Below are 22,151 nucleotides of genomic sequence, written 5' to 3'. Positions count from 1 at the left end.
AATTTCAAGAATCTGAATTCCTGCAATCTGAATTTTAGAATGTTTTATTTTTGGATCAAAATAATTCAGTTGTATTAAATTTGGCATACAAATAATTCAGATATTATATATTCAACAGCAATATATTTCAGTTTTATGAAATTCGAGACACAAATATTTCAGATCTTTCATATTCAAATTCAGATACTTTTGTCAGCTTTCTAGCTCCGTAAATCCGTTGCTTTGCATCCTCCGACGGATGGTCTGGTGGCCGACAACAGCTCCGCTATGTCCTTTATTTTTAAACCATTTAATAAATAGTTTTCGATGGACTCGAACGGGATGTGGATGGTTGGTCGTCCCCGTCCCATTTGAGGCTCCACAGCATCCAGCCGTTCCAGGACTGAAGAGAGGTTTACTATGGCAACCTCATTAATGTGTACGTCTGTGACGGCAGAGTATGCAGCCAAGCTCTCTGTGACTTGTTCTACTCGGTCACGGGCATCAGACTCAGATATATTATTAGTTTCTACCAGCTCAGCTAATTCTATCAGTGTCTGCACAATTTGAGGGAGCGCCATGATCTGTGATGCGTCCTCTAAAGACCCGGCAATTCAATCAATTTCCCGGCACATTTGTCATGTAATGCAATGCGTATGTGCACACCGCCCCCTACCGAACAAGATGGGTAGGTCGGTCAGCAGGGAGCTGAAGAAGAGCGGCTACTGACGTCACTCTACTGCGCCGCTCAGAATGCATTTTCGTTTTCGAATTATGGGCAGTTCTTTGCGGGCAGAACATGAAAATGAAAATGCAATGTCCGCTCAGTACTAATCAGTACTAATTTGATTTATGAGTCAAATAATGCAGCCACATTCTTAAAATGAAAATGCATTTCTGGAAATACATTTGAATTTGAATTGTGGTCACGATTTTGCAGCCACGTTCTTGAAAATGAAAATGCAATTCTGGAAATGCATTTGAATTTGAATTGTGGTCACGATTTTGCAGCCACGTTCTTAAAATGAAAATGCATTTCTGGAAATGCATTTTCATTTTCAAATTTTACATTTCAAATTGAATTTTGGTATGTATTTGCTGGGGCATATTTTGAAAATTAAATTTCAAATGTCTTTTTCGTTTTCATTTTAATTAAGGGAAAGAATGAGCAGTCTTAAAGAAGAAAATGAAAATGCAAATAGGATGATTGAATACTAATTTGATTTATGAGTCAAATAATGCAGCCACATTCTTAAAATGAAAATGCATTTCTGGAAATGCATTTTCATTTGAATTTTGGTCACGATTTGCTTCCATAGTTATTGGCCTGTGGGCAACAGCAAAATTAACAGTCCCCCCACACCCCACAAGAGGTTGCTAGCTGCAACACATGATCCACGTCACTATGTGCGACACTAGCGTCATATTGATTAGACTCAGGGCATGACTTCTCGGGAAAACAAAACAATTGTCAGACCTTCTTATCCCAGTTGCAGGACCTAGTCGGAAATATGAAGTCCATCTCAAGATTTATTCGACAAAATCAAGTAATCACATCATACATTCTATTAGCTAGTACAAATCCGATTGTATTTTTACTCATGACATTAGCTCTAGAGCTATCTAATTGCCGTTAGGTCATCTAGCTAGTCTAGATATTTCAGAATGGAAGTAGATATCTCGGGACTCTTCTCCCATTGCACACATACAAATCTGATTATGGGTTGTAACAATGTCATTGGAATTATGTGTGCCCCAGAATATATTCATAACCAAACAGCTGCGGAGGAACCTCTCCTCACAGACCGAGGGTGAGGTACGGATCGTACAAAGACTGAAAGAAAAGTTTCCATCAGCCTCATCTCTTAAAGTTGTGGATATATCAGGTATTGTATACAGCATCTAAACTAAAACATGTATCCATTTGCAAATTACGTGTCATTACATTGTTCTGTCTTCTGTCTTGTTCCAGGTGGATGTGGTGCCATGTATGAAATCCATATAGAATCCAACGAGTTTAAAGGGAAGAGAACAGTACAACAACACCAACTAGTCAACCAGGTAACTTAGAAGACACTTGATAAACATGATCAAAGATACGTTCCAGAGTAGTCTTTGCATCAAGCTGGGAGCTGATCTAAAGTCATTCAATTTAGCTTGAGCCCTTTAATTGTTTTTGGCTCATGCCATTTTGCTAGTTAAATATTTTCTGGATTGGGCTGTACTTTAGCACAGCTGTGTTTTACTTCAAAATAAAAATGTCCCTTATGTTATTATTTTCTGAATAACAGGGGTTTGCTAAATGTGTTTATTGGCTCATTCACAGGCACTGAAGGATGAAATCCAAGGAATGCATGGGCTACGAATATTTACAGAGGTTCCCCAAGACTAAGTCCAAACCCTGTCATGGATCATTTTTAATGTTATTTTGGTGGTATGTTCATTGAATGAACTTAAATACTCTGATCAAATAATAACGATACCATCCTTACATGTAGCCTACTGTATCTGCAGACAACAGTACTCTGTCTCGAGTAGAATGATTATGATGAGCTGTGACACGAGTGAATGTAAAACTCATAAATAATCCATAATTTCAGAACTCGGTCAGGAAACTTGTGGAATCCTTGTGAGAGTGTGATTGTCTTCTCAATGCATGGACTACAATGGAAAAAGCCAGACTCACAATGATATGGGTTCATTAGTAAAATATTTCACAATTTGAGGGAGTCCATCTGCAGTTATACCTTAACAGGATGTAATTGTGGAGTGATTCTACTAAACAGTAGATATACAGTAAAACTGCTATGCAACTTCTATGCAAAGTGAATCATGCTGTTATTTTATTTATTTATTTTAGTTTTTTTTGGCGTAATGTCGTAGTTGTTCATCTAAAGTGTACAAACTACCACATTCCATTCTTCTATTTATCTTTCTGTCACGCTTCCTTGTAAACCAAAATTACAATATTTTGGGTGGATTCTAGTAAATATTCTCTGAACATTTGAGATGTCTGATTGTATTTTATCTAGACTATTTGTAAATTGAGACACCAAAACATAGGGTACATCCCAATACCCATACTATAGTCTAGGCATATGTATGCCAGGAAAGATTAAGGGTACATCTCAATACCTTATTGCTACAATACTATTTAGTAAGCTAAGCCAGAAAATATTTCAGATGTCCCGAAATCCAAGACCCTCTGTTATGACGAAGTATATGCCTATGTCCCATGTTGTAACCATACTGCATGCAACAATACTACAATATATAGGCTACTAAAGGAAGCTGCAAACAAAAAGAAAATAGAATTGGATTTAATGAAAATTGACACAAATGGCCAGGATTCGGTTTTAGTGGCATTATGTGCATCTGGTCTACTGTCTAATTGTGTGACGAGCATTGTTTGCTTTAAGCCCTCTTTGTAAATCACGCTTTCTTGCACACCACTTAATTTGTATTTATTTTATTGATCGAAAAAAGAAAAGCTTGAAGTCTTTAAACCTTAAAGTCTCCCTCAACTTTTCATGAGGAAAAAACAAGAAAGATCAAACAAACAAAGGGTGACCCTTTTTTGAGCCTCTGTTGTCCAACCCCCACCTTTTTATGTGATATTGCAAATGGGACACTTAAGGATACTTAATTTCTATAGGCCTACAATAAATACAACTCAGAGGCTGGTAGGCCTACTTCAATGCACAAATTTAAATTATTTCATTTGCTTGTAATATGCATGAACAATTTTGCTTCGTCACTCCTCTAATTCAACCTTCTCTTGCTCTGTCCTTTTGTCACATGTTCATCTTATCATCTTCCTCCCTGTCAATCCGTTCTATCCTGATATACATTTTAAGCTTATCACATTAGAGTTACTGATAAGAAGTAAATTATAGACTATCCCAAAGTAGTAGTACTAGTAATTGCAATCATTATTGTTTGTTGACATGGAAATCTGTATAGAACACAACAAAAGGGAACATGAACCCCCTTTAAATAACTAACTTTCCCAGTTTACCAATAACACCCTGTGCCACTTTACCAAGACAGAGACAAAATGGTTGGTAACAAAAGAAATATTAATTGTTTGAAACACATTTCTAGATTTTCTGCAGCACTTTTATTTCTTACTAAAATATATATTACTATAAGGTTGGAAGATCAACCTCAAGTGTCCCACTTTACCCTTTGTTTACTGTAAGCGCCTGCACACCATTGTGGGAATTCCATGTTGTGGACAGCCTACTTGGTGACTTGATTCTGATTCCCACTTTACCAATATTCACCCTACTTTTAATTTTAAATTCACCAGCAGATGGCGAACTTCCCTCTTCATTGTGTAGACACAGTAGTGTAGGCTACCGTATTGGAAGAGAAACATTTTTTTTAAGGAAATACCATGTCAATAATAATAATAATATTGTAGCCTATCGAAATTGACATTGAGTGGCAATTCTTGTTATCTGAATTGGGCTTGTTGGTATGTCATGCCGCAGAATCATATAGCACATTTCAGATCTTAACAAACCATTTTTGTTATTTCATTCATCAATAACTATTAACATAGATATGAAAGTGTGTAATTTGATTTCGGTACACCCTAAATGGCTCTGCCGTTGTTGAGAAGGCCATCTCTGATCATTCGCATCAGAGTTTGCTGCTTGACAGTCGCCACGGAACAGGAACAGTATAGGCAATAGCTACTGCGTATTCTAAACTTGCTGTGGAAGGAGGTGGTCAGCACTGCATCTCCTCCACCTCATGAAGCCTACCGACATGGCTAAAGAAGGAGCGGAGATGATGGAGGAAACTGAACACATGATAGAGAAGAATGAAGCAAAAGAAGCAGAAAATGCGGTATCTTCTGGAGGTGTTAAAGAAATGCGAGCCGTGATTTTGGCCGGTTTCGGTGGTCTGAACAAACTCCGGGTGACAAAGAAGGCGATGCCCGAACCTCAAGAGGGAGAGGTGAAAATTCGTGTCAAAGCATGGTAAATGTTCATTGAATTATTCAAATTATGGTACCGCTCTCATAAGCAACATGCTGCATTTATGCAGGTAGGCTACTCCGTTTAGGTTACAGACATGTAGGTTATTTCATTTAGAACATATCTGGAAAAGATAGTGGTCATGATTTACAGCCTCGTTCAATTTAACTTTAGTGAAATGAAAGCAATTATATGAAAAGCAAAAGCATAAATAATAAAAGTAACAGAAGTCTCTTAGCGGCGTTTGTTTGTTTTTTTCTTTCAGTGTGGCCAACTATATTAGTAGTACTATATATTAGTCTGGCAATAATAGCCTATACGCTACAATGATTGCAAATAGTAGCCATTGTCTACCAAGTGTCAAGCTTTTTGAAATGGTATTGTTTGTGAAGCATAGTGGCCTTGAGAATGCAGCCTTACTAGACTTTTCAGGAATCAGACTCAACATTATCTGGATGCATATTTGATTCACCACTTATGAGATCATTGTGTGAAAACCCCCCCACATCCAGCTTGTTCTATTTAGTTAAATCCATAATAAATGCAATGTTGCAGTGGCTTAAACTTCCTGGACCTGATGGTACGGCAGGGAAATATTGACAATCCTCCAAAAACTCCACTGGTGCCAGGTTTTGAATGTTCTGGAATAGTGGAGGCAATGGGGGAAAACACCAAGGGATTTGAGGTACGTCAAGAAGCAGTTTGGTAGATCATACTATGTGGAGCCTACTTATATATCGAGATAATAAATCATCTGAAATTATGTGTTTTCACCTGCAAATATAAATAATTGAGCACCTTCCTCTAACTTTGTCATCTAACCATACCTTTGCTAAATATCATGTTTAACACTCATTTTCCTGTCTCTAGATAGGGGACAGGGTGATGGCTTTTGTGAACTACAATGCTTGGGCAGAGGTGGTCTGCACGCCTCTGAATTGCGTCTACAAGATCCCTGATGAGATGACTTTCCCTGAGGCAGCAGCCTTCTCCGTAAACTTCGTGGCTGCATACATGATGTTGTTCGAGGTCGCCAATCTCCGGGATGGCATGTCTGTATTGGTCCATTCGGCAGGTGGGGGTGTGGTAAGTCTGCGTCTCAGTGAAGGTGGGCGGGCGGGGCGAGAGAGAGAGAGAGAGAGAGAGAGAGAGAGGGGGGGGGAGGCAGACAGAGACATAAAAAGTGCTTGTCTTGGAAATGATATCACTGATGTGTTACTAAGATACCAACAGTGGAATATTTAGCTTTTGAAAGTAATGGCCCGTGACTGTTATCACAAAGATCACATTCTGTGTTACGTAGATTTAGCTATTATTAAAGCTGGTAAAATATTATAATGGATGTATTCACAGCTCATAGAATTGCACACAAAATATGTTTTAACGATAAAGCGACATCCTTTTCCCTCACTTTGTATGCCAGATGTATATCTCTACTTCACACAGATTTAGGAAAGACTGCTAATTCTAAAGTTAGTCTGTAGCCTCTGAATTGTGGCTGACATGCTAAATATGGTGGACCATTATTCAAATAATACATGCAAAGCCTAGGTAAAGGACAACATCTCTGGTTATGTGTGAAAGGAAATTTAATTGTAAACCAAACAACAACAATGTGGTGAAGCTCAAAGAAAGCCATGTAATTATGGGGTGGTGTATGGACAGGTGTCTGGATTAGCCTCTTCCAGTATAAACAGCACTGCCTCTGTGGCCTCCCGGTGACTTGCAGTGATTGTCTGTTGTTTTTCAGGGTCAAGCTGTGGCTCAGCTATGTTCCACTGTACCCAACGTCACTGTGTTTGGAACAGCCTCATCTTTCAAACATGACGCCATCAAAGACTCGGTGACTCACCTCTTTGACAGAAACCTGGATTATGTGCAAGAAGTTAAAAAGTAGGAATTTGTATCATTTTTGATGAACTGTATTTTTGCCCTGTGGACAAAGATACCACAATATGGATTTACTCAGTTTAAGAAATGAACAGTTAGTTGGTATACTGTACATATTAGCGGTAATTGGGTTTCTATGGAAATCCAATTGTCTAAGAAAGGATTGAATATTACAGGGGAATATTATTGTGATGTAAACATGATATTTGTTGCTATACTATGACAGTGATAACGTGGCACACAGAGTATGTAGTGCTCAGTGGTGATGCAGATGTTACCCAATGCCTTATTTGGACTTGTGTGGCTGCAGTACCCATGGCAACAAACAGCTCGTCTCCACAGGCAACAGCATTGTGTGGGGTGGAGCACCCCGAGCTTCTCTAAAGCTTGATCAACCTGCAACAGGCTGGGCTCTGGGGAAGTAGAAAAATGAACCAATCAAGAAAGAGATAAGATTCTTTACAAATACAAAAGGATACAGGACTATTGTGTTAGACTGGCTGTCCTGAACATTCAATATTTTCAGATAGCTTTAAAGATCAGTTCCAGGTAATTATTTAGGTATTTTCTCAAAAGAAGATTTCAAAATTACATTTTGTTTTAACGTGTTTCTAATACATCGCAATCCAGAGGATTGCTGCCTACCCTTATGTAATACATTTCAGAAGTAAACCTCTTAGTGAGGTCCAATCTGCTTTAAATGTGCCACGATTCGGAACAGTGATAGTGTGCTGTGAGGTGAGTCATCCAGCCAGGGACGAACGAGTCGGATTAGTCGTGTTCTGAATGAGGGTCTATACATGATTCTTTCATAAATAACAATTGAAAATACAACACTGGAGTCTAGCTATTCTATCTATTGAGCTGTGTTTCCTCTTAAGGGGGCTAATCCTTAATTCCCCTTTTGGAAAGTACTGTTTTAGAACATATCACAATGGTGATGAATTTAGGGCTATCAGAAAGGCAGATTAATAATCCTTTCATCTCTCTGGCTCCAACATTCTTCTCAGGATCAAGAGCAAAGCAAAATTAAATTGGTCTCAAGGCCTACTTTTTACAATAGGCAAGACCAAGGGCATCACAAGACTGCTGAGTAGTTTAGCCGAGCAGGCAGCTGTGGGGCCACCAGGCAGAAAGGAAGGCATTAGGACCCTCTTGATCAGGCAGTAGAATGTCTTGATTAGCACATGCCTTTCATTCCTACATGTTTGTACCTCTAAATGAGGGCTACCGTGTACACACTGCCTTAGATCTTTGAGGGTCTTTTCCTTCATTTACTGTTCATTTTCTATGTGTTCATGGTATTTGAGTGAGCATTTTAATGAACACTGCCGATGTACTCATTTCTTTTCTGGCTGCTCATGAGGCCTGGGACGGAGCTCGTCTCTAATCGGGAAACAAGGAGCAGCTCATTGAATTTCCTGTGTCTTTTAGGATCTCTCCAGATGGGGTGGACATCGTCCTAGACTGCCTGTGTGGTGAAAACACTGGGAAAGGCCTGGGCCTACTTAAGCCCCTGGGAACATACATACTGTATGGTGGGTGATATGTGCTCTTTTTACATGGTTTCCTAATTAGTGGTCTATGTGCCATTCATATTCTGAGTGTCCGATACACACATATCTATGGTATGCAATACAAATGTTCAGTGTTTGTGTGTGTGACACACTTAATATGAAGTTATGTACAGTATATTTTATACTGTACATCTTAAATGAACCATTTTGTTCTTGAGGCAGCAAATACCTATACATAATTACATTTATTAATGCTTAGGTGATTACCTGTAATTCGTCTGTCCTGCTTTGAACATGAAATTGACCCAAGCTTGTCAGACCTTTTGCTTCTGCATGTGCTGAGAATACATAATATTCTATTATCTGCATGAAACAACTCACCAGCAGGTTATAGTGAATGTATGTGACCCTGGTGATCTCATTTGACACAGGAGGAAATAAAAAAATAATTTAAATTCATAATTAATTGATCAAAATTCAGCCGCGTTAAGACCAGACACTGCGACTCTCTAGCTCTGCCTTCTTATCTGAACAGGCTTAATCACAGAAGTCTGCTCAGCCCCGAGATAATGTAGCATTAACGTTACAGTGCGTGTATGTGAAGCCCTCTGTGACATTGCTCGTAAAAAGGGCCATACAAATACATTTTGATTTGACAGTGTCAGTGACATATTCAAAATTGTAATACAAATCATATTGTGTGAATCAATTATTGGCATTATCATTGGTAGAGTTAACTAGTGTGAGTCATACTGGGAATGTGCCAGGGCACGCCAGGGAAAAGGACGGTGCCAACCACTACTCCCCCACAATCCCCCTTACTGCCCAGCAGTCTGCATAGCAGCGCTCCCTCACTGTACACTTTTGTCTTTTGTTGTTGTGCTCTCAGGCTCATCAAACATGGTGACCGGGGAAACAAAGAGTTTCTTCAGCTTTGCAAAATCTGTGAGTCACAGATGCTTTATCTGTCAATCCGTTATTATTATTATGCAATCAACAGTAGCGCAAATTCGGATAGGGACAGTGTTTTCAAATCATATGCCCGTGTGTCTGTTTGGACTCCACAGTGGTGGCAGGTGGAGAAGGTGAACCCCATTAAACTGTACGAGGAGAACAAAGTCATTGCTGGGTTCTCGCTCCTCAACCTCCTGTTCAAGCAGGGCAGGTATGGCCTGGTGAGGACGGTTGTGGAGAAGCTCATGGCCCTCTACAGCCAGAAGAAGATCAAGCCTCTGGTGGACTCCCTGTGGGCGTTAGAGGAGGTAGGACCCATGCCTGAACTGCTCCTTGTTTGATTGACAGGTCTATCTCAGCCCGTCTGTGAACGCTCCCAGCACCATGCCCAAATCCACATGGAAACGAAGGTAACACAGATGACAGGGGGGTGGATGGCTGGCTTTTTAGAGGAGGTGGTGTGTGTAAACATCTCGGATGGAGTGTCATCTGTTGTTTGTCACACATCCGAGCTGTGAGGGGTTGTCATCTGCCGTTGGATGCCCACCGCCCACCCCCCACCGCCCACCCCCCACCCCCACACACGAGGCAGGTGGGCTCGTAGTCCTGAGCCATGCTTTGATCACAACAGTTATGCTTCACTCCCCCATCCCGCCCACCCAGCTCAATATATATCAATCACCTCTCTCCAGTCTCTGCCTGTGCATTAGATGTCTCTGCCCCTCTCTGTCTGGGCTTGACTGAAAACCTTTGGAGGAATACCATCACACCCTTCTCTGCTCATGAGAAAATGCAAATGAGACATTTATATTTGGGCAGGTCATGGTGTCTGTCTTCAGATGCTTGTGTGGCTTGCTTGGTGGATTACAGAGGGCCTTAATTAGCTTTGACTTTTCTTTACAGAAATAAACTACTCACATCTTAACGATACAGGTTGGTTTTGTATCTTGGTACAAACAGTTAAGACAAAGCAATGAGGCATGACATTAGATGTAGTTATTTTCAGTTTTGTTCTTCCATGTTTGATCTTAAATTGCTGCCTGCAGACCAATTCTTGCATCATTCGGTTTTTGAAGTAAAAATATAATTGGCGTATCCTGTAGAGAGGAGTAAGAAAGGCTTTTCTTTGAGCTGTCTGATTTTCACCATATACATTTTTATAAAGATTTTTTTTACAAAACCTTCCTTCCAAACTTCCATTGAGCCTCTTTCTTTGTTCAGCTGAGGCATGAAGGTCTTGAATTATCTCTAAAGCAGGTGGCCTGACTGAGATTCATCTATTCCTCAGCACTAATGCTACTTAACAAGATTCCTTGCTTATGGTAGAATTAAGAGAGAGAAAACACAAAGTATCTCAATCTCCTTCTGAAATGGGTATGCATAGGCAGACGGTAATTATGTGGATTGGTGCTGTTCTTTATACATTTACAGTATACTTTTAAACAGATCATTTAGCATAAATGAGTGACTTCAGTAGCGGTTTTGTTTGTTTTTCTCAGTCATCCTAATGCAGTTATGTTGAACATAATGGGAAGGTTACCCACTCATTTGCTTAGTTGTCATGGTGTCACAAGTTTGTGCCTTCCAACCACTAGCTTGCAAACTCACACCAGTATGGATGGGTGCTGTAGATGATCAGACAGCTATAGAAATTAAAACATGTTTTTTTATCAGATGAGTAAAGGTCACCTAAAATATAGTGACCAAGGTGTTTTCTTTACCAAATGTATTAAAATATCTTTACCTCAGAGTCAAAGGCAGGCACTGTAAATAATGTTCCTTTTTTATTACAAAATACACTTCCATTATTCTTTGTACTCATTGTGGCAAAGTAAAAAAATACTCTACTTGTCATTGGTGTCTATCAGAAAACAAATTGGTTGATTATGGACCTCCTGGCTCTTAGAGCGTTAACATTTTTAATAGGACTCCCTTCAGCAAATAACAGCATGCAAACATAAAAAATAAAAGAAATACTTTGCGTGTATATCGTTTCTTAAATAGAAGACACTTATCTGCACTTAGTGGACTTTCTAGATACTGTTGACAGTGAAATGACTCCTGAGTATATATAAGAGTCTGCCAGACAGATGTGACCTGTCTTTGTGTCCCTGCGTCAGAAGACCCAGTCTGGCGAGTGATTCATTCAGTTCTGTCACCTGAATGCAGCACAAGTGCTGTTTCTTTGCACCCAGCCTAACCTTTCCATTTTAGGTGGTCGAAGATTTCTTCCGTTTTTTTATGTTCTCCTAAACTGTCACATTATGTATGAATATGACCTTGAGAGTCATAAGGATTAGTGTAGACTACTCTGTGCTCAGAAAATGCCACCTGGCAGCATGGCGTGTGTATCACTGTCATCCAACAGAAGCCTCTACTCTATTGTGGTAGATTGTTCCCTACTGTAGAGAGCTCAACCACTCTGCTCATCATGTACAGATGACACAGTGTGCATGGAGGAGAGAGAGAGAACAGGGAAAGAGTTGATGAGAAAGTAATTGTTCTAGCTACTGTAGGGAGGAGAGGTTTGAATGAGAGTCTCAAGTGTCGGAACAACGAGACCGAGCCTGGCCGAAGTCGTTCTGTCTTTCCCTGAGATCACATGATACAAGACCCCGAGGGGGGAGAGAGATGAGTAGGCAATGTCGTCTCCCAGCAATGGAAATCTTATTACCTGTGTGGTGGTCATGCTTTCTGGACTCTGCATGCCCCTCCGGCCTCGGCTGAAGATAAATATCTGGATGCTTTGGAAAGCTGCATTTATCAAAGGACAGCTTTTGTGGAGCCTGTGGCTTACACACGATTGTTTGCTTTCTTCCTTTATCGTCTGCAATGAAAAGGCAGCTCATGGAACATCTCTTCATGACATATCTTGTTGACCCGGGGACATTCTGTTGCTCCACCTAGCTTCAAACTCCAGACACAGATGTTGTTCAAAGCCATATATCAATCAACTTTGCACAGTGAATATAAACCACTATGCCCTGGAAGCCCCGCTGGTATCTGATTCAGCCCAGAAGACCCCAGTAGGATTTCTTATGCTTTTTACAGCTTCTGCTTTGAAAATTGGCTTTGACGCCAAATGTTTCACTCTTCCATGCCATGCCCATACTTCTCCCTGATTACCACAGACATGGTCTCCTGTCCTGATGGGGTAGAGAAGCAGACATTAAGGGGATCAAAGCGAGAGGACTCAGATGGGAGAGGTGGGAGGGCGGGGCTTGCGGGGCAAACAAGACAGGAAGGCAACCGGGGAGTGAAACTGTATGATAGGTGATAACTCCTACAGACTCGGTCACAATTACGAATCAGACTAAGTCCTACGACGTGGCCGAGAAGGAAACTGATGTGTGACACAACGTGGTTGAAGTGGAGGGCATGACACAGTGCCCCAGAACTGAACACAAATGAAAAGAAGGAGAGATATTGGAAGAATGCGCCAACGTACCATAGTCTTCCACAGCTGCATCCACCTCCCGCAGCTCTGTCTGCCCTTGACGGCGTATCAGGAAATGAGAATTTATCTTCATAATAAGAGCTTTGAAGTAGTATTACAGTATGTCTGGCATACACTCACCTTGAGCAAACTAACTGGTGGTATTAAAGCCTTCTTATATGACTAACTAATGCAATTTTGATGAAAGAAAAACTATGCACCTGTATGTTGGCTAGGGATAGGGATTGTAATAGTATTGACAAAGTATCGGCCGTTTACACACAAGTGTACACTTAGAGAGTCCACCATATTTACCTCAGAGGCTCATGTGCATACTGAGTGCTCAGCTGTCCTCTTTCTCGAGCCAGGCCTAGCACGATTCAGCAGACTGCAGAAACTCCTGATATACTATCCTTTTAGCGGCACTTGTTCACCAACACTATAGTGTATTTTTCAGAATGTGTTTTGACCATCAGGCCATTACTAGACTGGATGGCTAGATGGTCGGCTGGCTGTCTGACTGGCTGTCTGGCTGCAGTGAGATTATTTCTCCTTTATTGAGGGAACAAAGTCAGGATTCTTAGTCATTAGGTGGTCACAGTTAAACTTTTTAATTGGAGGCCAATTATTTTTTGAAGTTGAAGTCCCAGTACTGAATCTTGGAACTGTTTCCATATATATCTGGTTGTTAAAGAATTCTTTCCAGTTCAAGCTGAAGCCTGTTTTAACAGTAGAAAGACCCTTGACATGGCACACCTGCAGTAAGGGATCTTCTGGCCCTACACGGTGCCCTACTGTGTCCTGCAGTGTCATCTCCTGTCATGTAACTGTGCTGCAGAATTAGCCCTACATGTATCACTCTAGCTCTGACATCTCGTCACCCTGCCAAGCTTGGTCATGTTGCCATGGTAACGCAGGCCCGTGTTCTGGAACGTGGTAAACGTGGCAGCAGAACGCATGGCAGACCTCAGTGAAGGCCGCAGTGTCAGGACAGTGACCAGGCTGTCTCACTGACCACTCGGCTGAGATGGCCGGTCCGCATATGTGGGAAGCACGTGGGCTGTTAAGAGACAAGAAGGACCTCTACTGAGACTGCCATGTTTGATTGCCTGGATTCACTGGCAGAGAGGGGATTGACACACACTTCCCAGTGTGTATGCTATGCAGCAAGATCCCCATAATGTGCTGCACGAATGAATTGTTACTGCCTCTACCCTCACGGCTTTACAATGTCTGTTTACGGCAGAGAGGAAAATGGTTGTTTTCACCCACTCAACCCCCGCTTGCTGGGGCTCCTGCAGCTTGTCAGATGGACACTGTAATTGGTCCAAATGTTGCGTGATCTTGGCCTTGGTTGTGCTGGCTGAGGTAATCACTCTCCACCTGACAGAGGCCTGACTGAAGCTCTGTAAAGAACACAGAACTCTGGCTGGCTCTCGTCATTGGCATGCCACCTCGGCATGTCCAGGGATGGAGCTGTAACTCGTCTTCTCCTCTTGTAAATGTTGTTGCCCGGAGATAAAGTTGTGGATGACTCCATTTTTTTGTGAGAGAGATTCATGAAAATGAATGTATACTTCCAGTTATTTGAAGAGATTTGAAGAGATGCACCACTCTGATAGGCTACTACATCTTAATACTCAAATGAATAAATACAAATAATGCACTATTTTCCCCTCTTGTCATGCTTAAGACATGCTTAAGACTAAATACTTTGTTCTTTTCTAAATGTGTTCAGAGTCTAAAATGCGAGCGCATTGTGCCTCATTTTTGGGAGCTTGGGAGAGAGTTACAGACTCATTCAACAACAGCGTCATTCATTTTGACAGAACAGATATCAACTGTTGTCACAACCGTATTTTTGTGGTAAATAATAGTAGAGTAGTCTTGGACCACTGTTTATCAAGAGCCCTGTCATTTTGAAATCAACTTGATAAGCCTTGTTTTCATGGGTCCATCTACTAGACCACAGCCCTGCCGGAACATTCAGTGAAAACCCTCTTTTGTTATTGTGGAACAATAGTGTGAAAAGAGCACAGACAGACGCTCTGGCCATCGTAAACTGATTAAAGGAGGTATTTGCAGGTCTGAGAATCCCGATTGAATTTGATTGTTCCTGGGAAGCTTTAGCTACTGACTTGATTAAGATTTCTTTACGGTTCTCATGGTGTTCAGATGAAGCTTTACCACTTGCCAATAAAAATAAGCAGGATTCCGATGTTACCAACAATTGTACCCGAGGAGTGTAAGTATTTTACATGTATCTAATTTGAAATCATTTGTACCTCTCTTGTGATAGCATATGACAGAAACTGGTATCCCTTTTTCCCAGCCCCAATTACTTGCTCTCCTTGTTCTGTGACAGGGCTCTTACCGATATCTGATAATTGCAGCAGACACCCAGACATTTATATATACATCCCGTGAGTGTGTTTGTGTGTGTGTTTGTGTGTGTGTGTGTGTGTTAAATGTGTGTGGAGGGTGGGACAGTGTGAGCTGTTCTTTTCGGCGCAGAAGATGATATCTGGTCATTAAGGAGCTGCCTCTATCGATCTCAGAGGAGCGCCTCCCTGCTGAGCATTCACATTACAGCTGCTTGCTGAAAAAGGCCAAGTCTTCCATTAACTAACCACGCATCTTAGGAAGGACCATGTGGTGTGCATAGGCTAATACATGTCTTAGCACAAATGGTAATCCACCTCAGTCTCCAACCACATTGATACCTAAATCTAACACACATGCAATGTCCAAATGATTTCAGAGATATCTGACTAAAGCTGTTTAATAAATTGATAGACCACAGCGACACTGGGATAGCATTTTTCTGTTAGCCATGTCTGTGAGGGATTATGTGAAATATTCCAAATGTATTTATTAACAAACATTACACCATGTAGAGTTGGAAATCTTCTACAGGAACTTGTAGAGGTGGCCCTCCAGAAGTGTGGCACAGTGTTATGTATATTAACACGTTTTAAAGAGTAGTGTGCTCAGAAAATATACTGTATATGTGCTCCCTCCCAACTGACTTGGAACCAGCAACATTCTCTTTCTGTTGTTGTCAGTGAACTTTGGCAGGACATGTACGCTGTCCTCTAAAATCAAAAGCCCATTAAAAGATTCATCATCATTCATTATAGAGGAGTGGTGTGCGGGCACACATCCTGACAGACAGGCAGACAGGCTGGCTGGCAGACAGGCTGGCTGGCTGGCAGGGAGACAGGCTGGCTGGCAGGGAGACAGGCTGGCAAGCTTGTAAACAGACAGCCCACTGCTTGTGTGTGGGGGAGTAGAATTGAGGGGGCGGGGGTTAGTGCGAATGCTGACCCTGGCCAACCATTCAGGCTCGGAAGGAGGGTGCGTCTGTCAAGGAGTAGCTAGGAGTGGAGAATGAGGAGTTGGTGAAAATATGTTTTGGAGAGTTACACGGGTAGAGGAGGTGTAGTGGAGTCGGAAGGTGTGTGCCTGGGAGGGCGTAAGGAGTTGGTTGTCCAGTTTGAAGTGACTTGGTAGAGAACAGACCAATGGAGGTGTCCTACACAGGCTCCACTCCAGGAGCACCCAGCTAAGACTGGGCAGATCCTCATTACTGGTTCCTGGAGAGTTGCCTGCAGTATAATAACCCCCCTACCAGGTCGCAAACTAAAACCTCCCCATCATTGTTAGTTTAGGTCCCTGACCCACTTCTGCCCTCAATGTGGATTGTTTCATTCCTAAACATGTGCAATGTTTTAGAAACAATGGCATAGTCACAGGCATTCCGTGTCCTGTCTTTGTCTGTCGTAATGACAAAATAATTTCCTGACATTTACTGTTGTCATCTGTCTTGGACTGAACTTTTCCCATGTAGTGATGAATTAGATCCAGGAGAGTAATAATGAATCGCATCGGTAGAGTAAACATGTTAACCTTTCCCATGAATATAATACCGTTCATCATGCCAACGCTGGCATATGATGACCATAACAATAGGCATGTATGTTCATGATTTCACAATGCGCCACACAAACACAAAAATTCAAAACCAATGAACACATACTCATTTCAACAAATTGTGCTGGTGTCTGACAGATGATACATTTCTCTGAAAGTTTATTGCTAAGAAAAGAGAAAATGTAATGTTGGCATACTCAAACCAAACTATACAGGATGAATTTTCTGTTGGAATTGTAGAAGAAATAACACAGGGATTAAATCTAATTCTATTAAACATCACATATCACAGTTACAGTACATGGCTCAAATCCAGCTCACCAAAGTAGACCAGTCTACAATGGGAGTCCCTGGTTCTTGTGAATTCCCTGTAGTTAAACATTCTGCCTCAAAGCCATTTCATTCAGCTTTCCCAAGTATGAAAGACATGCATATTAATTGGTTGATTGATTATGAATAGCCTACAATTGAGCTATTATAGTAATAGAGCCCATTAGGGTTCTTTGGTAGAATACAATAAATGCCCAGTTGCATTCTGTGAATAGCTGAAAGAAAAAGGTGTATTTTGACATAATATTTGACCTGTGACTAATTTGAATAGTTTTGAACCCTTGCAGGAAAGGAGTGCCACTGAGTAAAATTGAAATATTGCAACCTTTTAAATTTACAAAACAGATTGTGTGTGTGTTTTTTATTTTATTTCTATCATTTTCATGAGTGCTTACTGGTTCTTTACAGTCACATTTCAAAGTCAATTTTGCCAGTACTCTGACAGGGGAGAATGTGCAATATATGCCTCCATATATGTGGTAGATAACTGCTCTCAACAATGCAATTGACTGTGCTTGCATCGCTCTAGGCTGCAGTAATAGATGCATACTGCAGCAATCACCCTCATCGCACAGGCACAGGCACATCACAGGCACAGGCACAGGCACATCACAGGCACAGGCACAGGCACAGGCACATCACAGGCACATCACAGGCACAGGCACATCACAGGCACAGGCACAGGGGAGCAGACTGCGATCGGCGATGCCCCCTTTCTGCACAGCAGCTGGCCGGTTGTCTAAAGGCTGTTTACAGAAAGGACATGGTATGTCAACCAAAATTGTAAACTATTGGTAGAAAGCATTGAAATGCTGCTAAATACAAGACTTTATGGCAGCATCTCTCTGCATATCCACGTATACTTACTGTTGCTTCCCAACGCTGGGTCCCATTCAAAATGGGATTGAGATTGAGGATTTGGATAATTGGTCATGTCATTCTGGTCTATGGCTTTCAGTGAAATATCGCTCTGAAATGTATTGAGTGTCTGGTGAACCCGTCAACTCTCACTTGGAATCAGATGATAAGCTGCAAGCTTACAACTTATTTGACACAGGTCAATATCTGTAGGTCACGGCCAAGGGGTGTGGAATGGTGGAACTGTAGGCATTGACTAATCAGTGTCTGGCTTGGTTCTGTTCCATCACTGCAGCCGTTGCCTTGTGGAATGTCGACTCCCACAATACAAAATACGGCACTGTGAAAATGGTGTTGTATAGCCATGGTAAAATGCCACCTTTTAACTGGAATGATTTTATAGGTATTTTTATTCGTTTGTGCACATTCCATGTTTGGCAGGGTTAAACACTAATGTTTTGTGATTCATTCAGAGGGAAGACTAAATCATGGATGTGTTCATCTCTACATCTGCTTATTGAGTATTGAGTGTGTCCTCTCACATCTCCAAACTGCAGAACGAACAGTCTGTAACAGTTGAGAACATGACCTTCAGCCTTGTAGCCACTTGTAGCCAACACTGAATCACACACTTGTTTACTTACATTCAGCCTTTTAAAATATTTCTCAACACTTTTATGCCAATTGACTGTATTTAATTACATCACAACTACCTTAGTTGTGAGGTTGGCTGGTATGCGTGCTAAACACATATCAGAATGCTCTATAAAGTAAAGAATCTGGGTGTTTTAAACTTGCCCTCTGCGAGATAGGATTCTCAAATTAGAACTAAATTACTCTAGATGGTTCTCAATGGAATTCAAATGTTCTGAAGAGACCCCACAACCCCACGCCAGAATGATTGCTTTGTGTCCTCTCGTTTGTTCACATAACGCAATCACTGTTTTGCTATCTTCATCGTCACTACTGCCACCTCATGTACAGAGTGTTGAACTGCATACTCGCCACCAGAAAAAACCTGTTGAACTGTTAAAATATGTATTTATTTGTGTGTTGATTGTTAATACATTTAAATCCCAGGTAAAGGAAGCAATGCAGAGGATTCATGACCGGGGCAACATAGGAAAACTCATTCTGGATGTAGAGAAGTCCCCTACACCTTTGGTAAGTGTACATTGAAAGCTTTGATAAACATGATCAAAAGTACATTTAACAAGTCAGGTAAAGAATGCATGAAAGGCATTTTTAGGTCAGAGTGACATGAGCAGATGTTGGTCGTTACCTAGATAAGATAAAAACCTTTTAACAATGGACAGAATGTCAACATTGGTTTCCATGGTGACTCTGCAATGTCAAACCTCCTTGTGCTCGGCGAGGCAAACATGATAACAAAATCAAAACAGAGGTGTATTAATACAATGTTACTACAACTATTTACATAATTGTCTTAACCCATGAGCACCAATAAAGCAGTTTGATTAATATTGTCATGGTAACAGCAGTTGGCTTTGATGTTATCCTTGGTCAATCAACAACAATGTTAGACCATAGTCTCCTATGACAGTGGTTCTGGAGCCTAGTTAGGCTGCATGGAAATCTGATGAGCTATTTGTGTGTAGATGGCCAGTGACAGCACAGAGACCAGCGAGGCCGGTGAAGAGGAGGAGGAGCACGAAGGGGACATTGACAACAAGGAGCGCATGCCCTTTATCCAGTAAGACCAGGCTCTGCACTGTAGCCTGCTGGGCCCCCTCACCGATGGAGCAGCGGAGAGCAGTCATACCACCACAGACCCCCCTGCATCAGAACCAACCATCATCTACTCAAACTGTACAGTGTGTGTATGTGTGTGTGTGTGTCCGAGCGTCTCCGTCCGTCCATTGTCTGTCTCTGACATGTGGTTTGTAACGTGTGGAGAAACAGTATGAGAACAAACTGTTAAAACACAACACCGTGGTTGTAAAATCGGCTTAAGTGATATTCTCCTGCAGTGTTATGATGAATACTTTATTGCGGACCAAAACAGTGCTTGAGAGATGCTTCAGATTCGGAGGCAAGCTCTTGGGTATTCTTTGCTTCCTGTTGCAATCCCAGCAGGTAACCAGCAATTAGGAATGGAAAGTGTTTACAAGTGGTTGCTTTATTAAGTGGCTATTAGAGAGAAACATTCGTTTAACTGCTAGTGTGGAAGAGTACAGTGAGAGACATTGAATGCATCAAAGACATGTTTCAAAGAAGATTGTTTTGCTCTCACATTTTGGTTGATGGAAAGGAGAGGGGGAACAAACAAGCCTAGCTTTATATCTCAGTTTTCTTTCCCCTGAATTATGATGACTTACTAACAAAATTATTTTTCATTCACTATACCACTGAATACACAGCGGTATCTGCCTCAGGGCAGATTGCAGTTTCTCTCTACTTGCTGCCATTGTTCTAAAAAGTCACTTTAGAATGCCATCTGTTACCTTCTTCCCCCTTCACTCACTTTAAAGGTGTATGAGTTAGGAGAGGACCTAAGCTATGCCACTGTTTAAATGCTGTTTAATACGTTGACCTAATCATCAGGGACCAGTCCTTGTACAGTATCAACATGGAATCACCAGTGCCTTTGAGCTACAAGTTTGCAGTTGTCATGCCGAGGATGTTGTTGATACGTATCCATTACATAGACATTATTCTTCGGAAACCATAATTCAGTTTGAATCCTGAGGTTCTACAGCAGGGTAATATCAAAACATTGCATTTAATATCGTTTTACAGTCATATAAATGTAGGATTGGGCCCCCATATTCATAGAAAGTACAGAAAAGAAACTGTGGGTAGTGTTGTGGTCAGGTAAGGATGAGAAGACTTTTGGGTCAACGTTATTTTGAATGTGTGTAAGGAGCCGTGTAAGAAGCCATGTCATGTTTACCTGCTAGTGCCTGTGCATAGTGTTCAATGTCTCACAAAGTGAATTCCACTGAAGGAGAACTCAAGACATGTTCACTCAACAGAAAAGCTGAGGTAGTGTTCAGAAAAGCAGTATTTTAACCCAGTTGAGGTACTACATAAGTAGGGATATGGTTCATACAAATCTCTTTAGAGATGAATTATAAACTAGTAAAATGACTAGGAAAGCTATTAATGTTTCACTGATCTTCAACACACATCAAATCTATGAAAAAGCATCTGAGGAAAGGTCCCTCTAATGTTGACAGTGTATTTTGTATCTCTGTGTTTTCCTGGTGTGGAATGTAGAATAACTTGAAGTGTGTAAGTGTGTGCGTATTGCCAAGTCATTATGATGAATAGTTAACATGCCTTAAAAGTAAAACATTAATTTTAAAAATACTATAGAAATACAAATGAAACAATGTAGTGTAAATGCAGCCTGCTTATAGGTAGATGTAGATATTGTTTACCTGTTGGTATTAGTGTTATGTTTTGTTGTACTGTACTGTATGTAGAAGTCCAGTTTTGTTTACATGAATACATTTCTATGTAGAGCACTCTGGACGGGTTTGTGTTTTTCTTGCCATAATTGGTCAGTTTTGGGCAGAGGACGTTTAAACTGAATTCACACCACCAAAATATTTGGATTTAATGCTCAGCTAAAATGTGTCACCTTAGTAATGAACAACTATTTAGACTGTGCAAAACAGTCTGTGTGCTCCTGGGACCAGAGTGAGGCTGCAAGTCTCTGATATGCCCCTTGGTCATGGGCTTGCTCAGAAACACTGCTCACCGCACCTCTCCTCCTTCGTCTACTCAGCATCACACTCTAAAAATAGCCTCCCCTACACTGGAGCTGGGGAGCTGGACTTCATGGCTACTCTGTTTACAAGCATTATGCAACTAACCACTGTATTTGATGGAAATATGATATTGGTAAGGGTTAGCAGCATTGCTCTTCTTCTTTTTGATATCTCACCTGTATAGTCATCCCCTCTTTTACTTGTAGCCTGAGCCTCCACTTGCATCCAGCCAATCAAGGCATTTTCCAATCTTCTAAAATGTATTCAGCATGTACAAAATAGACACAGCACATCTGCTTTTACGGAACATTCTGTAATATATATTTGCAGTCAAAGAAAATACGGCTTGTTGGTCAAATGAAAAGGAAAACTCCTGAATGAATTCCACCTTGTCCCAGGTAAATATTTATGAATTGACTAGAGACAGGGACATCATTGTTGTCACTCTCCACATGGTTTTTCAAGCCCCACTGATGCTTGAAAAAAAAGCTTGGTTACATAGCGTGAACCAATAGGTGGCGAGGTCCTG

At 41.1% G+C, this 22,151-nt stretch overlaps 2 protein-coding genes across 2 annotated transcripts; both read left to right on the top strand.

The window, feature by feature from the left end:
* The first annotated feature begins 1,367 nt into the window (after window positions 1–1,367).
* bola3 (bolA family member 3) lies at window positions 1,368–2,984 on the top strand. The gene is made up of 4 exons (XM_047042064.1): window positions 1,368–1,526; window positions 1,739–1,865; window positions 1,952–2,040; window positions 2,306–2,984. The coding sequence occupies exons 1-4, from the start codon at window positions 1,491–1,493 to the stop codon at window positions 2,369–2,371; spliced, it is 318 nt and encodes a 105-aa protein (XP_046898020.1). The 5' UTR covers window positions 1,368–1,490; the 3' UTR covers window positions 2,372–2,984.
* A 1,690-nt stretch (window positions 2,985–4,674) lies between these two features.
* vat1l (vesicle amine transport 1-like) lies at window positions 4,675–21,376 on the top strand. Its single transcript, XM_047042085.1, has 9 exons — window positions 4,675–4,970; window positions 5,523–5,652; window positions 5,838–6,053; window positions 6,718–6,860; window positions 8,292–8,395; window positions 9,264–9,319; window positions 9,442–9,636; window positions 18,966–19,049; window positions 19,505–21,376. The coding sequence occupies exons 1-9, from the start codon at window positions 4,741–4,743 to the stop codon at window positions 19,601–19,603; spliced, it is 1,257 nt and encodes a 418-aa protein (XP_046898041.1). The 5' UTR covers window positions 4,675–4,740; the 3' UTR covers window positions 19,604–21,376.
* Window positions 21,377–22,151: the final 775 nt, after the last annotated feature.

The sequence above is a fragment of the Hypomesus transpacificus genome, chromosome 19 (assembly GCF_021917145.1).
Source record: "Hypomesus transpacificus isolate Combined female chromosome 19, fHypTra1, whole genome shotgun sequence".
NCBI lineage: Eukaryota > Metazoa > Chordata > Actinopteri > Osmeriformes > Osmeridae > Hypomesus > Hypomesus transpacificus.
Note: the sequence above shows the minus strand (reverse complement) of the source record. Positions and strands in the feature narration are given on the sequence as shown.

Coding starts and splice junctions, on each gene's coding strand:
- bola3 (XM_047042064.1), top strand. CDS start 1,491: ATGAAGTCCATCTCAAGATTTATTCGACAAAATCAA. Junction 1,527..1,738: donor GATTTATTCGACAAAATCAA/GTAATCACATCA, acceptor TGTGTGCCCCAG/AATATATTCATAACCAAACA. Junction 1,866..1,951: donor TAAAGTTGTGGATATATCAG/GTATTGTATACA, acceptor GTCTTGTTCCAG/GTGGATGTGGTGCCATGTAT.
- vat1l (XM_047042085.1), top strand. CDS start 4,741: ATGAAGCCTACCGACATGGCTAAAGAAGGAGCGGAGATGATGGAGGAA. Junction 9,637..18,965: donor CCCTGTGGGCGTTAGAGGAG/GTAGGACCCATG, acceptor TTTAAATCCCAG/GTAAAGGAAGCAATGCAGAG. Junction 19,050..19,504: donor AGAAGTCCCCTACACCTTTG/GTAAGTGTACAT, acceptor ATTTGTGTGTAG/ATGGCCAGTGACAGCACAGA.